Consider the following 21,741-nt stretch of genomic DNA (forward strand, 5'->3'; position numbering starts at 1 on the left):
AACCAGTTCACTCTCCCATCCCCACTCTCAGCATTTCGCTCTGTGCACCCACCAAATTACCCACCACACCAACGCACCCCAAAAAATGGACCTCCTTCTCCTGGAAAAGACCCTTCTGGGTCTCTTCGTCGCCGTGATCGTTGCCATCGCCATTTCAAAACTCCGCGGCAAGAAATTCAAGTTCCCGCCGGGTCCCATACCGGTACCCGTTTTCGGAAACTGGCTCCAGGTCGGCAACGACCTCAACCACCGTAATCTCTCCGACCTCGCCAAGAAATTCGGCGACTGCTTCCTCCTCCGCATGGGGCAGCACAACCTCCTCCTCGTCTCGTCGCCGGAGCTCGCCAAGGAGGTGCTCCACACCCAGGGAGTCGAATTCGGGTCGAGGAGCCGAACCGTCGTTGTTGATATCTTCACCGGTAAAGGCCAGGACATGGTGTTCAGCGTCTACGGCGAGCACTGGCGGAAAATGCGGCGGATCATGACCGTCCCCTTCTTGACCAACAAGGTCGTCCAGCTGTACCGCCACGGATTGGAATCGGAGGCGGCGGCGGTCGTCGAGGATGTGAAAAAGCAGCCTGAGGCGGCGACCAGTGGGATGGTGCTGCGGAGGCGGCTGCAGCTGATGATGTACAACAACGTATACAGAATCATGTTCGATCGGCGATTCGAGAGCGAGAAGGATCCCCTGTTCGTGAAGCTGAAGGTATCGAACGGGGAGAAGAGCGGATTGGCGCAGAGCTTCGAGTACAACTACGGCAATTTTAGCCCGATATTAAGGCCGTTTTGAGAGGGTATTTGAAGATGTGCAAGGAAGTGAAGGAGAAGAGGATGCAGCTGTTCAAGGACTATTTCATTGACGAGAGGAAGTAAGCAATTTGAAGTGCAAGGACTAAAACGGAAGTGTGAAAATCGCTAGTCTGACTCAACTCTTCTAATTTTGGAGCAGGAAAATTTGGAGCACACAGGCTACAACAAATGAAGGGTTAAAGTGCGCCATTGACCACCTCCTCGACGCGCAGCACAAGGGAGAAATCAACGACGACAATATTTACTACATCCTTGACAACATCAATGGCGCTGGTGAGATCATCCGTTTAAACAATTTGATTGTCCTTGTCCTTCTGTAACTTGCATTTTATGTACAAATTCAATTAAGTTCCAAGTTTAGGCCGCTAGCGTCACATTTCTTTGTTGAGCAGCTATTGACACCACTTTGTGGTCGATCGAGTGGGGAATTGTCGAGCTAGTGAACCACCCCGAAATCCAGAAGAAGTTGAGTGAAGAACTTGATGCAGTCCTCGGCCGCGGAGTTCAGATCACAGAGCCCGACGTTCAGAAACTTCCCTACCTGCAAGCCGTGATCAAGGAGACTCTTCGACTTCACATGCCAACCCCACTCCTTGTTCCCCACATGAACCTCCTGGACGCCAAGCTTGGCGGGTTTGACATCCCGGCGGAAAGCAAGATTTTGGTGAATGCTGGGTGGTTGACAAACAACCCTGCCTTGTGGAGGAAGCCAAAGGAGTTTAGGCCCGAGAGGTTTTTGGAGGAGGAGTCGAAGGTGGAGGCTAATGGGAACGACTTCAGGTATCTCCCGTTTGGTGTTGGGAGAAGAAGTTGTCCGGGAATTATCCTAGCCCTTTCAATTTTGGGCATTACATTTGGACGTTTAGTCCAGAACTTGGAGCTTCTTCCTCCGCCGGGACAGTCCAAGGTCGACACCTCGGAGAAATGTGGGCAGTTCACCCTGCAGATCCTTAAGCATTCCACCATTGTGATGAAGCCGAGGGCACAGGTTGATGCTTGGGGAGGATGATTTTGATTATATGAAATGAGGCGTGGGCTGTGAAAATGTAAATTTATGAATTTTTTCTTTCTTTCTTCTTTGGTGATTTAGATTTATGAACTTAGAATTAATGGATGATAGTCTTTCTCACCGCAGTGTGAGTTTCTGCTTTCTCTTTCGTTTTCCGGCCGGCCGGACAGTCCATGCTTTTCTTGTTTTCTTCTACTTTTTGTTCCTTCTTTTTTTTTTTTGTTATCTGCAATAAGCCCACCCCCTTTCCCGTACCAATCTACACCTTTCTGGCCTCTATTATAACCATATGGATCCTAAATTCCACATGTTCTCTTTCCTACACCCTCCTCACCATTTGGCCTCATTATGTTTTCACTAAATCTCAATTCGATTCGCCTACCTTTTCTTGCGATTTTTCGCATTTTAACGGGAGCGTGCTTTGAATTTTGGCTCGGATGTCCACACCACCATGCTTGTTGACCTTTGTTGGTCTTTTCCGGTGGGTGGCCATTGTTTTGGTGGTCCGTGGAGGATGGTGCGGCCTTCTTCTTCTTCTTCAACTTTGGTAACTTTGGTTTTCTGGATAGTGATGGAGGTTGGCTTTGCTTCGTTCTGAGGTGTGTCGACGGTGGAGGGAGTTTCATATGAAAAGATAATTTGGTTTGTGTATGTTGGGCTACAATGTAGACTTGGGCTTGTCTGCTTTTTGTATTTTTGAGGTCCATGTTGTTCTTTGTAATTATTGTGGTTTTGGACCTCTGGTGTATAATGTTTGTGTGAAATATTTTCTTATTGGTAATACATTTACCTTTAATATACGTACTTATTTTTATTAATAACATTACATAGTCAACCTTCTATGACAACCTCATCCCTTGTAATTAAGTGCATATAATTAACAATTTTTATTAATGACATTACTTAGTCTACCTTCTATAACAACCTCATCACTTGTAATTAAGTGTATATAATTAACATGAAGCCTCACTCGTAATAACTGAGTTCATTCTATTCAAGCATTTATTCTACAAACTGCTGAGTTCATTCTATTCGTGTATTTGATGGGTCGATAGATAACATTTTGGAATGAAAAATAATAAAATCAAAAGCACTTTCCACGATGTTTGACAAGAAAATTAAAATTAATTTGTAAACACGTCCAAGTCAAAATTATCAAGGCCTCTAACAAAAGAGCTTCAAGAAAAGCACTTGTTGACAGAAGTGCTTTCCATAGAAGCACTTTTTAAACAAGAACCTGATTCAGGGGCTAAAAAGCAGAAAAAATTCGATCTCGAAAACAAGAAAAAACAAGGAGGAAATAAGATAGAAAAGATAATTTGGGTCGTAACCAGGCCCTCAAATCAGAGAAATTCAGAGAGGGCAGACATGCGGACCCTTTGCAATTCAATTTCCGTGCACATAACCATGCTTTCTTCATTCTTTTGTATCCAAAGCATCGGCTTATTGTGCACGGATCCGTAAATGATCTGTAAATTCTAATTAACACCCTATAAATCGAAACAAAATCACAATTTCAAGTGTTATATGCGTTGAAACCAAAGGATTCAAATGATAAAAAGCAAAATCAAAGGATGCGAATGATGAAAATTAAAATGCAGAGGATTCGGATGCGAAAAATCGAAAGGAATGGGTCGGAATAGGAAAATATGGAAGAAAGTTTTCAGAACTGCGCTCTGCTGCTATGGAGCGTTGTTTCTCTTGCTCTGGTATATATAGGGTTGGAGAGGGATCTGATCTGTTAGGGTTTATGCGACGTTGAAGGTGTGTCAAATTACGAAAGGGCCACGCCTGTTTCTGTGAATTAACGAGACTACCCTTGGGTTTGGTTAAGTGCACGGCCCTCTGGAGGGTATGGGGCGCATTCATATGGGGCCCAAGGCCAGCGGTGTAGGAACAATTTTGTTGGGCTTAGTAAGTAGTTGAGCCTTTTAGACTATTTCTCTTCACTTGTAAGTGAGAGGTCTTATGTTCGATTCTCGCTAAAGGCAAATTTGAACCATATTATTGCTAACTCATTGTGAGGCTAAGCTCACCCCCTCCCCCTTAGTGTAGATAATATTGTTTGTTCAAAAAAGAAAAATTGTTGATAATAAGCATAAACAAAAAATTGTTTTAAATTGTCACTTAGTACTACGGGTTAGTAGTATTTTTTTCTTCACTTGTAAGTGAGAGGTTTTAGGTTTGATTCTTGTCAAAGGCGATTTTGAATCACATTATTGCTAGCCCATCGTGAGGCCAAACCCACCTCCTCCCCCTTAGTGTAGATAATATCATTTGTTAAAAAAAAAACATTGTTTTAAACTTTTAATTAAAACTGTGGATGACATTTTACCCTAGTGACTGAAACCGCAGATGACATTAAAACTGCAGATGAGTTATGATACATACCATCATTTCATTTAGCTTGATATGCATTGTTGACACATTCCCTAAGGGTTATCTGACATTGATGCATGTAATGATATATTCTAGGTCTCTAGGTTCAATTTGCATGAAACTCCGGTGAAATTCTACTCTGGACATAGACAGACAAGTTCGATATCTTAGGTGTTTTCTGTCTCGTACTAGCCTCCCAAATGAACTGAGCGTATAATTTTTCAACTAGCCTCCGTGTAGCTGCGTACAGATATGAAAATACAGATTGTTGGGGTTCAAGAAGCTATTACCTATATGTAATTGAACTTTTTCTTCCTCAAATTGTTTTTACTTTGTCGGTATTGCACAGTAGGATTAAGTTGTGCGTTGTGTCCATTTCTTAGATCATGTTATGAAGAGCTTACATGGAAACATTGTGCTAAAACTGTGATTTTAGCTTTGTATGAAATGGAATTGTTTGCTTCTATCTCTGGATTTTTGTCTAATGCTTTGCTCACTTCTCTCTGATCAGAGGAACATTCGTATTCGAAGCACCAAACTTCAGAAAAATGATCGTGATTTTGTGTTTTCCAATAGGGCAAGGTACGCCTTCTGAGTAAGCTAAAATTTCTTTACATGTTGACATACACTCAAGAGTTGTGTCTTCTTGTGATTACAGACAGGCACCATCCAGTAGGAAGGAATTATGATTTCGGCGGTGTAACCAGGCAACCAGATTGGTCTTGCTTTGTGAATGAAGATGAAAGGGATGATCTGAGCTCGCTGCGGTTATTAGTGGCATTCTTTTGTTTCCATTCATTTCTTCCCCTCCTCGGACTGATAAAATCGTATGTTTCCTTACCTTCTGTGTCTTTTGCCAGCGAAGAGTCTTGCTCATCAAGTGCGGGTATATCTATTAAGTGAAGATATGAGGCGTTTTCTGTAATTGCCACTTTGATGATGTTTTCTTAAAAACCTTAATGTTCTTTTTTTTCCCCCCCAATTTTTAACCTCAGTAAGGGACAATACGATCGATAGTTCATTGTCAAAATCAACCAGGAATTGGAGCAAGAAGCGACATGACAATGCATATTCGGGCCAGGGAAATCATTCAAATATAACTTCTACCTAAAAGATACAGAACAAAAGTAGGCATGCTGTTCAACCAGAGAATTACACGGCTCAACAAAGATGCCAAATTCGTCAATCTTCAAACCATCCCACTACTTAAACTCTCATCTCCAGGAAAACAGCAATTGGTTTGCTGGCGAAGGATATCTGCCAGTTGACAATAATTCAGGTTGCAGTTCTTTCCATCAAAAGTCAGACACAAACTGCCCGTCTGCAGGCTCTAAAATTTTGTTTGGAGATCCCTTCAGTGCAAGTCCTGTCCCAGAAATACATCTCAATTCTAGATCTCCTTTTGAACCCTCTTAACCTGTTGCAAGTTCACCTTCCGGCAGTTTTATTTCCGGGAACTTTGAATTTCATGACTCTCCTATGACACCTAAGATTGGTTATGGACCAAGAACACCAGAGTTCCATTACTCTAATGGCGAGACGCCATCTCCTGACTTATCAGCGCATGAAAGTGTCGGCAAAGATGAGGGAAGAAAAGCTGAATGGCAGCCATGCAAAAAATCTAAGCTGGAGGAAGAAAACTGTATTTTGAACAATTCGTACATGGAAAATCAACAATGGAACAAGAATAGTGAATGCGAGAAAGGAAAAGATGCAGCTCCAGGACTAACGGCAGGTGTAAAACTAACCTATTTCCCTCACCGAGCCGAGAAGACTTCGTCATCTATGAACACTCCAGCCACATATATAAGCATAATAGATGAAAAAGAGCATGTTACACAAACATTAAAGTATTTATCTCCCTCGAGTTTATATATATGTTTGGTTCCCCAACTCTAGAGCCTTAAAACCTATCCTATATATGTACCAAGAGGTTTTCGCTGCACAGGATCACAGTGGTTTCGAAATTCGTATTCCATGTCCAAATCGCAACGAAGGTTAACTACCTTGAACTTCCCTTTTGTTTCTTGTCTTGTGATAACAAAGGTTTAACAAATGTTTGTTTCATTATTTTTTCGATTTTGCCTGCAGACTAATGTGTTTCGTTTACTGTTTATACAGAAATGGGAGAGGCTGATGTAAACATTCATTGTTTACCAACAACATCATCAACCACACCATAAACTACATCAACGCGAAATCATCACTCAGTAAAAGTATTCCATGTAAGTGTACAAGACAATAAGCTTACTTGCAGGATTCGCCATGAAAACCTAGCAGCAAGGTTCTTCTCTTCTCTTGGATTCGTAATAGTTCTCACTTTCAATAGGACTAGTGCCATATGAACATGGTAATCTGAGAAGAGGGACCAAGCTATTTTTATCGTCTAAAATGATAACTGCTCCTCCAATCATGGCAACAATTACATGTCAGTTTTTAGAGTTTGAAACCAACTCTAATTCAAAAGTTTGAGTTTTGTTGTTTCCCTCCTCTGTAATTTATCATAATTAAATTACTCTACAAGTCCAATATTAATGTAAGTCCACTTGTTTTCTTGACATACCGTAAACTATGGTTTTATTATTACTCACATTACGGAAAAATCCTAACAGCTGATCCTCAGGAAACAAACAAAGAAAGTAAACAACAGAGTGATTTTGTTGACTCGTCTTGTCGAGTGATGATGCTTGAGACCTTCGTTCAGGTTTTGTGTGCAGAGGTATTGAAGGAGGCAGGTGCGCACAACGGGATAAAGAAGATATAACACGTTTGCAACATGGTTGCCACATTCTAATAGACCTGAGGATTCTGTTGCATCAAACCACACGGTACGTTTTTTCTTCATTAATATCATATTCAGTTGTGTAATGCAGATCATACCGGTCTAGAATTTATGTTGTACGGTACCAAAACGAAGGAGGAGGCAAAAAATATGCTTAAATTTAAATCTGTTTTACGTCCGAACAATGAAGAAATTAACAACGGTTACATTGTACTAATCTTATGCATCAGACATGTTTAAAGTATCGATGGGTATAAATGTTAGGCCTTTAGGATTCTACTCTGTATAGTTTCTTGTTCTTAATTATAGAGGTCATCTTCCCATGCAAAGCTATCCCTTCATTGCTAGGGTTTCCGAATTCCTTCAAATGGCATTGCAATTGTTTGACGTCGGATTGCCGGAGAGGCTTCAGCAAGTACTCTTCGGCTCCTTCCTCAAGGCACCTATTGAGGTCAAGAATTTTTGAAGTGTTGATAGCATCTCCGTTAAAAATCAAAATTACCAAATAAAAGTTTTTAGTTGAGAAATCGCGTGGTGTAAAATGTACAAATTGAAACCTCATGGCTCATTTTGAAAATGATCCTTGAAACTTATGGTGTAAAATGCAATTAAAACCCTAAAAGTTTTCAATTGTGGGTAATTTATTTTCCTCTTAGATTCTTGCTTACCAAGTTTATTTTTTTCAGCCGTTTTGCTTATATTTCCTATCGATGTTGTTTCAGAAGTTACAACATTATGCATTTATATTATTCACAATTGGCTTTCTTCTTTTTTCTTTCGCATGGTAAAAAAAAATGGTAACAGATGACTGCAATCTATTTGAACTGGATATTTAACCTTTCAGAAGTTACTTGATATCGAATGTTTATATGTACGGTTGTTAGGATCGGGATCCTGCTCCGAAAATGATAACCCAAATCCCGAACCGATCCCTTTCAGGGGAAACTGGTTGGAGGGACGGGTTTGTGCTAGAACTGCATATGAAAATTTAGTTTGCTGCAATACAATAGACACATTCCATTCGGGGGAAACTGGTTGAAGGGACGGCAGTTTGTGCCGCAAGGTAAGCTTGCAGTTTGGTCATTTATAAATTAAAAAAATTCAATCTCTCTTTCTCTTTCGCTTTCTCTTTGTGACTCTAGTTCTGTAATTTACTTAAATTTGTGCAGCCTCTCCACTGTGGATGCATAGTCTCTCGGTTTTTATATAAGGTCTTTATATAAGGCCATCTCCAGGTCCAAAGGGCCAAAAAACATTCGAAAATTGTCTTCAATCGAGGACTAGGCCAGAGGGTTCATGGGCCCCCCGAAATCTGAAAGGGCCAAAGGACCAACCGGCTGGCCACTTTTAGCCACCTCACTGGCTAGCCCAATTTATATTTATATATATATATATATATATATATATATTTTTTTTTTTTTTTGTTCTTTCCATTAGCCCATCTCTTGAACAAAAAGTCACAAAGTCACAGTAAGGGGAACTTGTCACAGCAAGGGGAACTTGCAGCTAGCCCTAGTTTTCAGTAGCAGCAAGTCTTATCGCTGCTCTTCCCACTTCCTGCAACAACATGCTGCTGCTCCTAGAAACTAGGGTTTTTAGGTGACTTATTGATGTAAATCTCCTTAAATCAAGGAGTGACATTGAAATCAGAAAAATCTTTTTGTTTAGTCCTTAAATCAAGGAGAAGGTGGTGTGTTCCTTATCCCTTGTTTGAGTTGTGCTGCTTTATATTGTGCTTTTGTTGTAATCCTTTGATTCATCAGAAATACATAACAAAAAACACATTTGTCAATATGGTATCAGAGCAGTGTCCTTCTTAGGTCTGACTCTGCAACTTTTTTTGTCGTGATTTTTCACTCTTCTCAGCCAACAATATGGCAGAAGAAAATTCAGTGAATCAAGAAGCTGAGAGCTCTCTTGCCTCATCGGCTACAAATTTCTCTGAGGTTGATATCAACCCAAATCAAAGACTCAGTTCAGTTTTGTTGAATGAGTTTAATTATCTTCCTTGGTCAAGGGCAGTCTCTTTGGCTCTCGGTGGAAGGGCCAAGCTTGGCTTCATCAATGGAGTCATTAAAGCACCAGAAATTTCGTCTCCAAATTATGAAGCATGGCTGTGCAAAGATCAGTTAGTTATGTCATGGTTGCTAAATTCTATGGAGAGGAAAATTGCTGAAATTTTCAGCTATTCTAATTCATCACAACATCTATGGAACTAAGTGAAGGAAATGTATGGCAATCAAAACAACTCACCCCGTGTCTTTCAACTCAAGAGAGATGTTGTCGCTCTTCAACAAGAAAACAAGTCCTTCGTGCAACATCTTGGCAACCTTACCACTATGCGGAATGAGCTAGATATCTATCGACCTCACACCACATATGCGACGGTGTTGTTAAAAAGAGCCGAGGAGGACAAAATTTTTCAACTACTAGCAAGCTTGAGCTCGGAGTATGAAGACTTGAGATGTCACATTTTGATGACTTCAGAGCTTCCATCTTTCTCAAGCGTATGTGCCACCATTCAACGTGAAGAAGTTAGAAAATAGGTCATGGGATTAGACACCAAAGTGGTTGTGCGAGAATCACGAGCATATGCTTTGAATTATCAGTCATCTGAAGTGAAGTTTTACAAAGGTAAGAGCCCCGACTTGAAGTGTGATCACTATCTTGGAATTGGCTATCGCGGGATTGGTCATACCAAGGATCGATGCTGGATATTTCATCCCGAGTTGAAACCTAAGTTCAACAAGGACATCAAGGGACCATACAAGGTTACTGGTAGTTCACCATACAAACTCAGTCATATGGCAAACCTGGTAGAGTCTACTTTAAATCATGCCTCTACTAATGGGTTGTTGAATTTTTCTTCAAGTCTTGTTGCTCTAATAAATGAATTTGATTCATTTCTTCAACACAATAAAGGGAATGGAAAGGTTGAAGAGGCAACAGTGACTGAATCCGAGAACCATTATGCGATGCTTGGCAAGTTTGCTGGGTTTCTAGCAGAGGCTGAAGGTGTACCACATAAAGCTGTCCCAGGTATTCTCCATGCTCTCTCTCTAAATAATAGTTGTGTGCATGATTGTTGGATCATTAATTCGGGTGCCACTGATCACATGACAAACCAAAGAACAAACTTGCATGAATTTCAAGATATATCATCTCAAGTGTCTGTTGCTAACGGAAAAGGAGTCTCCGTTATGGGTAGAGGAAAAATTAGGTTAATATCGAACCAAGTTGAGTCCACTGCCCTATATGTCCCTACCTTCTCAATTCAACTTTTTCCATTAGGAAAATTACCAAAACTTTAAACTGTCTTGCAATTTTCTCACCAACAAATGTAATTTTTCAGGACCTAGTCACCGGGAAGATGATTGGTGAAGGTTTCTTTCTTAATGGTCTCTACTATTTGCCAAGAAACGATTCTTTGTCCAAAGGCTTCCAAGCTAGTTCAACCTCAAGTTCAAAACAACCCCAAGATCCACATTTATGGCACCAACGTCTAGCACACCCGTCCAACCCTATTTTGTCTAAGTTATTTCCTACTATGTGTCAAACCCTTATCAAGTGTGACACTTGTAATTTCTCCAAATTTGCTAGATTACCTTTCAATTCTTCTTTGTCTAGAGCTAGTAAGCCTTTTGAAATTGTACATTCGGATATTTGGGGTCTAATTAATGAATCATTTGATGGTTACAAATATTTTGTGACATTTGTTGATGATTTCACAAGAGTTACTTGGTTATATCTCTTGAAATTCAAAAGTGAAGTGTTTACTATGTTTAAAGACTTTCACAACCTTATTACTAATCATTTTGAGTCCAACCTTCAAACATTAAGATCGGATAATGGCACCGAGTACATGTCTAACAACATGGCACAATATTTGAGCATGCATGGTATATTTCATCAAACAAATTGTGTTGGGATGCCCCAACAAAATGGGGTGGTCGAGAGGAAAAATAAAGACCTCCTAGAGAAGACACGTTCTTTGATGCTTCACATGAACATTCCTAAGAAGTTTTGGTCACAAGGCGTGCTCACTGCCACATATTTGATAAACAAGCTTCCAAGTCGTCATTTGGGGTTTAAATCACCCTATGAAGTTCTTAAACATAGGCCCATAGATTTGTCACATTTAAAAGTGTTTGGATGTACATGTTTTGTGCATATTCAAGCATCTCATCGTGATAAGTTAGCTCCCTGATCTATTAAGTGGGTGTTTTTGGGCTATTCTTCAACCCATAAAGGGTATAAATGTTTTAACCCTGTTACTAACAAGATGGTGGTGTCTCGAGATGTAAAATTTGAGGAGTCCATTCCTTATTTTCACAAAGGAACCGCAGATTCAAGTAAGGGGGAGACTTGGGAGGACTTGATTCCGTTGCCTAATCATATTGGGGATATTAACTCAGACTATCTTCAAGTTGATGTTACTCATGTACCTACTTCCGATGCCTCTCATCCTCCTGATTCTTCAAGCTATCAAGAGGTTGATCAAGTTGATGCTACTCATGCTCCTGCTTCCGATACATCTCCCTGCAATCAAGAGGTTGATCCATTTCTAGTTAAAAGAAATCCTCCAAAAGCTCGCCAACCTCCACCCAAACTGCTGGATTATGTTACTTATGCAGCACGACATCCAATCAATCTTGCATATCATCGATACTCACCTTCCCATGCAGCTTTTCTCAGTGTTATTTTAAACCACCATGAACCCTGTACGTTTCAGGAAGCTAACATGCATACCAAATGGAGACAAGCTATGGACGAGGAATTGCGAGCCCTTAACGACAATCACACTTGGAGTATTGTTCATCTCCCTTGTGACAAGAAAGCTGTAGGCAGTAGGTGGGTTTACAAGCTAAAATTCCATTCTGATGGCTCTATTGAGAGTTATAAAGCACAATTGATGGCTCGGGGATTTACTTAAACGTATAGAGTGGATTACAAGGAGACTTATGCTCTTATGGCCAAGATGAATATAGTTCGGGTCCGTCTTTCTGTGGCAGTCAACCAAGATGGTTCTTATTCCAAATGGACGTAAAAAATGCATTCCTGTATGGGGAACTTGAAGAAGAAGTATATATGCAACTACCTCCTGGACATCCTCAAGCTTCCCAAAAAAGCCTGGTTTGTAAGCTCCACAAAGCCATTTATGGGTTAAAACAGTCCTCATGAGCATGGTACGCTAAGTTAAGCTCAGTGTTGGAAGAGGTAGGATTCTCCAGGAGTAATGCATATTCATCCTTGTTTATTCGCATAGGTTCATTGGGTAAATTGGTGGTGTTAATTTACATCGATGATCTTATCATAACTGGCGACAATATGGAAGAGATTGTGTTTCTCAAATGGTCTCTTCATCAGAAGTTTGCTATCAAGGATCTTGGTAAGCTCAACTACTTTCTTGGCATTGAGATGGCAACTTCCCAAAATGAACTGTTTTTTAACCAAAGAAAGTACGTGTTGGATCTTCTTCGAAAGGTAAATATGCTTAATTGTAAACCAGTCACTACTCCCTGGGATTGCAAGCTCAAGTTGGACACGGCTGGTGAACTTCTCACTTACGTAGGTTACTATCAACGATTAGTTGGTAAACTTATTTATCTTACTATCACACGGCCCGATATTACTTATATCGTGAGTCTTGTTAGCCAGTTTATGCATGCTCCCACTGTTACACATCTTCATGTTGTTAAGAGGATACTACGGTATCTCAAAGGGTCCATTGGGCGTGGTATTCTCATGAGAAATAATGGTTCCACCCACATACAAGGCTATACGGACGTAGATTGGGCGGGCAATGCTCTCGATCGAAAGTCAACCACGGGTTATTGTACTTTCGTGGGTGGAAATTTGGTCACTTGGAAAAGCAAAAAACAGAATGTCATTGCTCGCTCTAGTGCTGAGGCGGAATATCGCGCAATGGCTTCCACTGCATGCGAACTTATATGGCTCAAGAGTCTTCTTTTCGACTTAGGGTTCCCTAGCAATGCACCGATATCACTCATGTGCGACAACCAAGCCGCGATGCACATTGCATCCAATCCGGTCTTCCATGAACGTACCAAGCATATTGAGGTGGATTGCCATTATGTGCGAGCTCAAGTTCAGTCCAAAGTCATTCAAACTCTCTTTACTCGTATCTATGATCAATTGGCTGATTTGTTTACCAAGGCTTTGCCAGCTACACATTTTCAGCACTTTCTTGGCAAGCTTGGCTCCATTGATCTTATGGATCCAGCTTGAGGGGGAGTCTTGAACAAAAAAGTCACAAAGTCATAGCAAGGGGAACCTGTCACGGCAAGGGGAACCTGCAGCTAGCCCTAGTTTTCAGTAGCAGCAAGTCTTATCGCTGCTCTTCCCACTTCCTGCAATAACATGTTGCTGCTCCTATAAACTAGGGTTTTTAGGTGACTTATTGATGTAAATCTCCTTAAATCAAGGAGTGCCATTGAAATCAGAAAAATCTTTTTGTTTAGTCCTTAAATCAAGGAGAATGTGGCGTGTTCCTTCTCCCTTGTTTGAGTTATGCTGCTTTATATTGTGCTTTTGTTGTAATCCTTTGATTCATCAGAAATACATAACAAAAAACACATTTGTCAATACCATCTTTTTTTTTTTTTTTTTTCCTTTTCCATTGCCCAGTTCACTTTAGGGTTTAGGGTTTTTTTTTTATTTTTTATTTATTATATATATATATATTTTTTTTTTTAAATATATATATATATTTTTTAAATATATATATATATATATTTTAAATATATATATATATATATATATATTTTTTTTTTTTATGGTCCCAGCCCACTTTTTGTTTTTATGCCCAGCAATCTTTTTTTATTTTATTTTAAATTTCTAATTTTTTTCCTACACCATTTCTCACATATTTTTCACTATTTCATACTATTTTACCTCATTTTATTTCAATTCTTCACGTTCCATACTATAGCCCTTTGACCCTTTGTAGAAGACGGTTTTTTGTGACAAGGTTAAAACGAACGAGCCATCTGGCAAACCTTCGGTTGGGGATGACCTAAGTACCTGGACTCTTAGCGTCAGGCACTCCAACGAGGTAGTGTCAAGCACTCCAACTACTTATGATGCGACTCTTTTATCTTTATGCGTCAGACAGCTTCCTTGAATGCAGTATCATTGACATGGGATGTTTCTACCCATTTGGTAAAGTAATATATAGTCACGATAATGTAGGTACAATGATCACTAGATTAAATGTAATATCATCAACATCCGCTGGTCGTCCCAATGAAATTCATCGCCCAACCTATAAAAGGCCAATGTTTGATTAATGGATTCAATGGCACACTAAGAGCTCGTTGTATCGGCCCATAAGTTCGTCAGAACTCATCGAATCTTCTAAGTAGCTATCTCATGTTTTTTCTTAATGGATAAATCAATTCACGTTAAAAGAGGGTGGAAATTTTGGCACCATATACATGAATCATACATTATTGTATTCCAATTTAGGCCTAAAAATGTAATAAAGTGGCTCACGATTCATAAAAAGTCATGTATTAGTTGTCATGCAAAGAGGATAAGTTTATGTAGAGGACATAGAAAAACTTTTCAAGACAACCTTAACATCGTCACAGGGCATTAATTACAAATTCAGGGTGTCACTTATTTAAATTACATTAAATTTTTGGAGTATTTCCTTCTTCTTTTTTTGCTGATTGGAGTTATTTATTTTATAAGGAAAAAAATGGAAAAGATTTATTTTATTTGTCTTCAATTTGGCAAAAAAATTGTTGTTTTCAAGTCAATTGGGTGTTAAATTTGAAGGGGTATTTACACTTTTGGTCCCTCTTCAAAGGGCAAACTGCGATTTTCTTTAATTAAAACAATAGGCCGATTGCAAGCTAACAAGGGTTTTGATTTTGTGATTGTTGGGGGAGGGGATAATGTTTACCGTACATAGTTTTATCCTTATTTTGCTAAAATACTGTTTACACGACTCAAATCCGTAACTTTTAGATCATAAATTTCGATCACAAGGGAACAACATTTTCATTGAGCCTAAGCTCGTCCTCTTTTTTAATAAAATAATAATATATATAATTACACAATTGACCGATTATAATAAATTGATACCGAACTTGTTATTTACGATAATCAAATTTAAGATCTCTTTCTTCTAAATAAAAGAAATATCACTAAATCAAAGCAGTTAAAATTACATAAAGCTCGTTTGGATGTGCTTTTAAAATGAATGATAGCGCTTTTGGTGAAAATATTTTTGAAAACAATCCTTAGTAAAAATATTAGCAAATCTTGGAAAAACACTTAAAGTGCTTCTTGAGAGAAACGCATAGCTGATGCTTCTTGTAGAAAGTAATTAAAATGCTTTTGAAACTCACAAATATTTTCTCTAAAAACGTTTTCAATCATTTTAAAAGTATATTCAATCGAGCTCATATATTTACGTAGTCGAGGACTAGAATTGAAAAGCAAAATAAAACACAAACACCAATTTTTTTTTTTTTCAAAAACCCTATTAAATATTAAATATAGGCAGATAAGGTCATAATAGTCTTTCCATTTTCTTGGTCAAGCAAACCAAGAAATACAACTGACAGGTCAGAGCTGATCCAAACCAAAAAAGCCCATAACGAAACCGTCGGGTCATCGGATCATATCACTGTCCTAATAGGGATTCTCACCCTCCCTTTCTCTCTCCTCACTTTCTCTCTCTAATATACAGTTTCAATACAGTGTATATACATGGACTTAAAAAAAGGAGACGACTTGTTAAGCGGTGGTGTGTCTTCAAGTGTCGTGCATGCATTTTATGCATCTGTTGCTTTGCATGCACTCTCTCTCTCCTCCCCCTCTCTCCTCCTCTCTCTCTCTCTCTCTCTCTAAATACACGCTTTCTCTCCTGGTCTTGCCCACACAGACCCCCAAAAATCCCACTCGCCGTTACGACTAATTACGTTCGTGAACGGTAAAACCCAGCTGACTGAGTTTTGACTCGTTTCTTCTTCTTCTTCTTCTTCATCAGCTCACTCTATCGAGCTCGCCCCGCAGCCTCCGCCGTTTCTGGGCGGTTTCCAGAGTGTGTTTCTGCTCTGTTCTTGGATGACTAGTGGTTTTCGAGATTTGGGTTTCGATTTGGGGTTCGATTTGGATAAAACAAGGTTTGATCTTTGCTATTTAATTTAATTTTGAATTATTTATTTGTTTAATAATTGCCCAAATCTCAAATGTTGTGTATGATTGTGTTTAATGCTGGGGTTTCTGTTTAAATTTCTGGGTTTTGATCAAAAGGTGTTTAGGAATTTGGGTTTGATTGCTCTGTTTTGTTTGATTTAAGGGTTTGGAGAGTTTGAATTTGGGGCAATGGACTCCAAGATTTGCATGAATCCTTCGTGTAGGACGGCCAATACGCACGAATGGAAGAAAGGTTGGCCTTTGCGAACTGGTGGATTTGCCCATCTCTGCAACAAGTGCGGGTAATTTATTTTCCCTCTTTTTAATTTTTGCTTGTCAAAGTTTTAATCTTTCAGTTGTTCAGTGGTAGATACGGAGTTGGGAGGGCATTATGGGAATATGGGTTGTGGTTCTTGTCGTGGGGTTTTGTGTGTATTGGCGATTATTTTGTGTTGTGATTTTTATGTGTGTTTTGTGGGTTTTGGACTAGTTGCATTGTTCATGAGCTGCTTCTATTTTTATCGTTGGACATGAAGGAATTAGAGGCATTGTCGATAATCAACATATAATCGGGTTGCAATTATAATCCTTAGTAGAAATACCAAGGAGAAATATCAAGAATAAGAAAATTGTTTAACTTTTTTTTTACCGTAAGAGTATGTTCAATAGTGTGCTGAACTTTTTCTATCCTTGTGGTCCGGCTAATTTAAGTATGAATAAGAAAATTGTAACCCAAGTTGTTGAATAACTATGAAGAAATTTTCCCTGTGATTGGGGCCCAAATTACATCAACTAACCTTTGGAGAACCTAACTGTAGCCATAGTCATCTTAATGTAGTAGGCAGAAGTGCTTATCTTTCTCATCAGTTCGTGTTGTTTCAGCCGTTAAAGTACTTTGCATTTTGTATTACACTTACCTATTTCCCCTGTTGGTTTACAATATATCTTCCATTGCTGGTCATGGCATTGCGTGGACTCCAGAGTTGAGTATGAGAATTCAGTTTACTGCAATACATTCCATTCTGGGGAAACTGGTTGGAGGGACTGCAATTTGTGCCACAAGGTTAGCTTGCAGTTTGGTCATGTAAAAAAAAATAGTATTGAAGCTCTCTTTCACATTCGCTCCTCCGTTACTCTCTCTGACTCTACTTTCAAAATTTATTCAATTTTGTGCAGCCTCTCCACTGTGGATGCATAGTCTCAGAGACATTGTATGAGTGCCTGGATTTTGGGGGTATAGGTTGTATTGGCTGTGCTTCTCAACCTCGTGTGGTATGAACAAATTCGGGTTTTTGGTTATTGTATACCCATTTTAAAGTCACTATCCTGATCTCCACCGAATCATGCGTTTGCATTAAACTCTCCCATTTGAGTCCATGGTTGATATTTAACTTCAGTCTTCAGGACAGAAATTATCCATGTACATATATGTATCTTATGTTGTACTTGACGTCAATTCATAGTATTGATTATTCTGTTTTCACTTGCTCAATGGAACACCTGTGCAAATAAATGGAGACATATCATGGTTGACAGACTGTGAAATGCTCACAGGCTCCCCCTAGTAATTTTAGATATACTCTATTGGAGGTCTTTATCTGTCAGAATATATCTGTCTGTATCTCTCGCTCTTGCTCACATACACACAAAGATGACTTTTTCAGGGATTCTTATTTTCTTATGTGCAGATCCAGAACGATGATGTGTTAAATGGATTTGGTGGATTGAAAATAAGTAATTCCGGTGATCAGCAATCTACAGTTCCTCAGAATGGAGCATTAAGTGATACTGCCAACGAGGGAAAACTTTTGCAGTTGTGCCAAGTCATGGAGGCCAATGAATCCAACCTTTCATCTCAATCTCAGAGAAGTGATATAAATGTATCTCCTGTGCAAACCAAACGAGAAGAAGTTACTTATCCTAAGGGGGAAGTTGGCCCAGGATTTTCAAGTATCACTAGACCATCTATTGGATCATTAACATTTACCAAACCAGACAATGGTAGAATAATGATAGGGGTCAAAGATATGAATAATCCATCCTCTGAGCCGTCTTTGAGTATGACTTTGGGAGGCCCGTCTGCAACTCCAAATTTTGCTCAACCCTTTACTGGGGGAATTTTGGAGGGAAGAGATCAGAGCAAGATGCCTTCTTCCTTCCAGCAGGGGCAAAAAATTCGGCCTATTTTGCCCAGACCCTTGAGACCTCCCTCTCCTGTTCACCATGTGCGTGTTGCAAGGCCACCTTCTGAAGGGCGAGGGAAGAGTCAGTTACTTCCCCGATACTGGCCAAGGATTACTGACCAAGAGCTACAGAAATTAGCTGGGGAGTATCCTTAGTCGGTTCTATATTTCTACTATTGTGCCACTGTCTGTCTATTTGAATTTATGGTATTTTCCTTAAATGTTTTTAAAGTTTGAATTCTACTATTGTGCCACTGTTCGAGAAGGTGCTAAGTGCCAGCGATGCAGGTCGAATTGGTCGTCTGGTTCTCCCAAAAGCATGTGCTGAGGTAAAAATTAAAAACTTAACTTCTTAAAAGGCTTCTTATGAATTCGGGATTATGTTATTTATTAGTTTTGGGAAGGATAGGTGGGGATAATTTTATTTTATTTTTGTTTCTTTATCCTTCCATTTTCCCCTTGTTTGTGTATGTGTTCTTTTCCCTTTGCCACACTTGTATGAACTGGAAGTGAATGCAGGCATACTTTCCTCCTATTTCTCAATCAGAAGGCCTTCCTATAAGGATTCAAGATGTCAAGGGTAATGAATGGACGTTTCAGTTCAGATTTTGGCCAAATAATAATAGCAGGATGTATGTTTTAGAAGGAGTAACGCCTTGCATACAGTCTATGCAACTTCAAGCTGGTGATACCGGTATGCTTAACTATATTCTGGCTTAGAGGGCTTTTGGATAAAAAGTCCGCATATTTTTCATTTTTCCAGTTATTTCATTAGCTTCTCATTCACTTTGCCATAGAAAAAGAACTCCCAGCTGAAGTCTAGATTTGGATCTGGTTCTTTTGTTGCAGTGACATTCAGTCGGATAGATCCTGGAGGCAGACTTGTAATTGGGTTCCGAAAGGCATCAAGAAGTTTAGATATGCAGGTCAAGTATCATAATTTCATATTTCTTGATATTCTTCACCCTCTTACGTCTGTACTGTGTTTTTGTTCTTTTGTTCTGATGGAATCTGACTTTTCTACCCAAATGTTAAACAATTAGGACCCCCAAACATCTTTCCTTCCCAATGGAACTCCTGGGGAAACTTCCTGTCCTAGTGTCGTTGAGAATCTGGTATCAGGAAGTGGTCAGTCTAGTCTTTATCAAACAAATACGGGAAGCAAAGACCCTTACCTAAATGCTCTATCAGGACATTTGCATTTGGCTGATGGGGATACGAGTTTGCATAATTGTGAGAACCATAGTCACTTAACAAGTGAGGATTTACTGCAGCGGCCAGTGTCAAATTCTGACAAGAAGAGGGCCCGAAATATTGGGCCTAAAAGTAAGAGGTTGCTCTTGCATAGAGAAGATGTTCTAGAGCTGAGACTGACTTGGGAAGAAGCACAGGACTTGCTTCGTCCACCCCCGAGTGTCAAACCAAGCATTGTAACTATAGAAGATCATGAATTCGAAGAGTATGATGTAAGTATGTCATAGTCAGTGCTCCACTTGTTATACGAAGACGTGTGTTATGATTCTCTGTCATATTCAATCCGTTGAAGGTTACAAATTCCAATGAGTCGACTGATCAATGTTGTTCAATTTTTCCAGGAGCCTCCAGTGTTTGGGAAGAGATCTCTATTCATTGCCGAATCTGAGTAAGTATTGTGAGATATACTATGCTATGTTACTTTATCATATTGAGAAAGAGGATGTATTTAATTTATACCCGGCCACAAAGAGCATCCTCAAGTCTCTTGAATCCACTATTGAACTGTAGCCAATGACCTTGTTGGCACATGAGCAAGTGCCTGATATGGTAGGCTGTCTGCTGTAAATTGTTGACTAACTTTGTGCGTGCATTGTGAAACCTGGAACTTATATTCCAGGAGACAAGAACAATGGGCTCAGTGTGATGATTGCTTTAAGTGGCGGAGGTTGCCTGTCAACGTTTTTCTTCCTCCAAAGTGGACATGCTCTGAAAATTCTTGGGATATGAACAGGTTGCAACTTAAATCATTAATCTTGTGCCGTGAGATCACTGAGATGCAAGACTGATTGTGTTTGTTTTATATCATTGCAGGTGCTCATGTTCTGCACCAGAGGAGGTGAGCCAAAAGGAATTAGATAATCTTCTAAGGCCAAGCATAGGTAGAACTTGAACCTTTGTGTCCCTTCTCTTTTATATAATACATTTTTCAAACACACATGCACGTATTGTTTCCAACCACACCCGTCAACGTAGGCATTGGTAAACTTATATTTTTCTGTTATGGCCATCTTTAATTTCACCCAGATTTAAAGAAGCGAAGAATCGTAGTAAACCATAATGAAGCCCAAGAACATGAACCTTCTGGCTTGGATGCCCTGGCGAGTGCTAGTGCTGCCATTCTGGGAGATAATGTGGATTACTCTGGTGAGCAATCACTTGGAGCCACAACCAGACATCCACGCCATCGCCCAGGCTGCACTTGCATAGTATGTATTCAACCCCCGAGCGGGAAGGGCAAACACAAGCCAACATGCACATGCAATGTGTGCATGACAGTAAAACGGCGCTTCAAAACCCTCATGATGAACAAGAGGAAACGCAAATCAGAACGTGAAGCGGAGAATGCCCAGAGGGATAATAATGACCACAAGGACGAATCAGAAATGAATGGCACATCAACAGAGATCGAGTTGCATATGAATCACTCATCGGAGAATGGAAGCAGCAGCGAGAAGAGAATTGAAGCTGACGTGGCTGAAAGTTCATGTGCTGGACAAATTGATCTGAATTGTGAGCCCAAACACAATTATGTGCAGGTTTCGGGATTGAACTTGTTGAGGCTTGCTGACGCTGTTGCTTGCCAACCAGTAAAGAACGGCACGAAGGAAAGTTTCCTCACAAACAAGACGTGTGAGCCACAGGCTGGTCTTGGTTCTTCTTTACTTGCACAAGAGACTGCGGAGACTGACAGACTCATGTGTAATGAAGGCAGCCTTTCGTCCGTAGCAGCGTGGGACTTGGAGGGTAGAGGTGGTGTGGACTGAAACAATCAGACCGTCGCCCTTCTTTTTTGTCGGAAGTATATCTTTATTTTGCTTTATTTATAGAGGCCAGTGCTATACATCTCTACCAGTTCTTCACAGCCAGTGAATGTAATCTTTTCTTTTTGCATGAACGCTTCCCTTTTGCGGCAATCGGATTTGGACGAGATTACTTAAAAAATCAATCTTATGGAAAAAAAATCCATCACTTGTTAACTGTTAATGTTGAGTGCTAAGGGTTTTCCTTTGTTCTTCGGGGTTTCAAGTGTTTTGTGTTGAACGGTGTATGTCATGGGTATATTTTCTAGAGCTCACTGAAGAATCTCAAACCAACTCTATAGAAGGAAAAATTCAGCTTGCTGTTCAAGTTAGTGAAGTTATTTCGTTGTA

General features: G+C 39.8%; 2 protein-coding genes, 1 non-coding gene and 1 pseudogene across 3 annotated transcripts; 3 read left to right on the plus strand and 1 right to left on the minus strand.

Moving 5' to 3' along the window:
* LOC137715824 (trans-cinnamate 4-monooxygenase-like) lies at nt 1-3,112 on the plus strand (annotated as a pseudogene).
* A 22-nt stretch (nt 3,113-3,134) lies between these two features.
* On the minus strand, nt 3,135-3,241 carry LOC137716662 (small nucleolar RNA snoR100). The gene has a single exon (XR_011065727.1). It is a non-coding gene; the product is annotated as a small nucleolar RNA snoR100 (small nucleolar RNA).
* A 9,067-nt stretch (nt 3,242-12,308) lies between these two features.
* On the plus strand, nt 12,309-13,229 carry LOC137715660 (uncharacterized mitochondrial protein AtMg00810-like). The gene has a single exon (XM_068454998.1). The coding sequence runs from the start codon at nt 12,309-12,311 to the stop codon at nt 13,227-13,229; it is 921 nt and encodes a 306-aa protein (XP_068311099.1).
* A 2,498-nt stretch (nt 13,230-15,727) lies between these two features.
* LOC137715499 (B3 domain-containing transcription repressor VAL2-like) lies at nt 15,728-21,741 on the plus strand. Its single transcript, XM_068454844.1, has 13 exons — nt 15,728-16,138; nt 16,315-16,453; nt 17,133-17,214; nt 17,328-17,423; nt 17,840-18,480; nt 18,567-18,663; nt 18,854-19,028; nt 19,184-19,260; nt 19,378-19,800; nt 19,930-19,976; nt 20,208-20,321; nt 20,402-20,469; nt 20,615-21,741. The coding sequence occupies exons 2-13, from the start codon at nt 16,341-16,343 to the stop codon at nt 21,352-21,354; spliced, it is 2,673 nt and encodes an 890-aa protein (XP_068310945.1). The 5' UTR covers nt 15,728-16,138; nt 16,315-16,340; the 3' UTR covers nt 21,355-21,741.

This window comes from Pyrus communis, chromosome 14 (assembly GCF_963583255.1).
Source record: "Pyrus communis chromosome 14, drPyrComm1.1, whole genome shotgun sequence".
In the NCBI taxonomy this organism is placed as follows: Eukaryota; Viridiplantae; Streptophyta; class Magnoliopsida; order Rosales; family Rosaceae; genus Pyrus; species Pyrus communis.

Excerpts from the sequence above, each read along its gene's own strand:
- LOC137715499 (XM_068454844.1), top strand. The coding sequence starts at position 16,341 with ATGGACTCCAAGATTTGCATGAATCCTTCGTGTAGGACGGCCAATACG. Across the intron at positions 17,424-17,839 it reads GTGCTTCTCAACCTCGTGTG|ATCCAGAACGATGATGTGTT; the intron begins GTATGAACAAAT and ends TCTTATGTGCAG. Across the intron at positions 19,801-19,929 it reads ATGAATTCGAAGAGTATGAT|GAGCCTCCAGTGTTTGGGAA; the intron begins GTAAGTATGTCA and ends CAATTTTTCCAG.
- LOC137715660 (XM_068454998.1), top strand. The coding sequence starts at position 12,309 with ATGGAAGAGATTGTGTTTCTCAAATGGTCTCTTCATCAGAAGTTTGCT.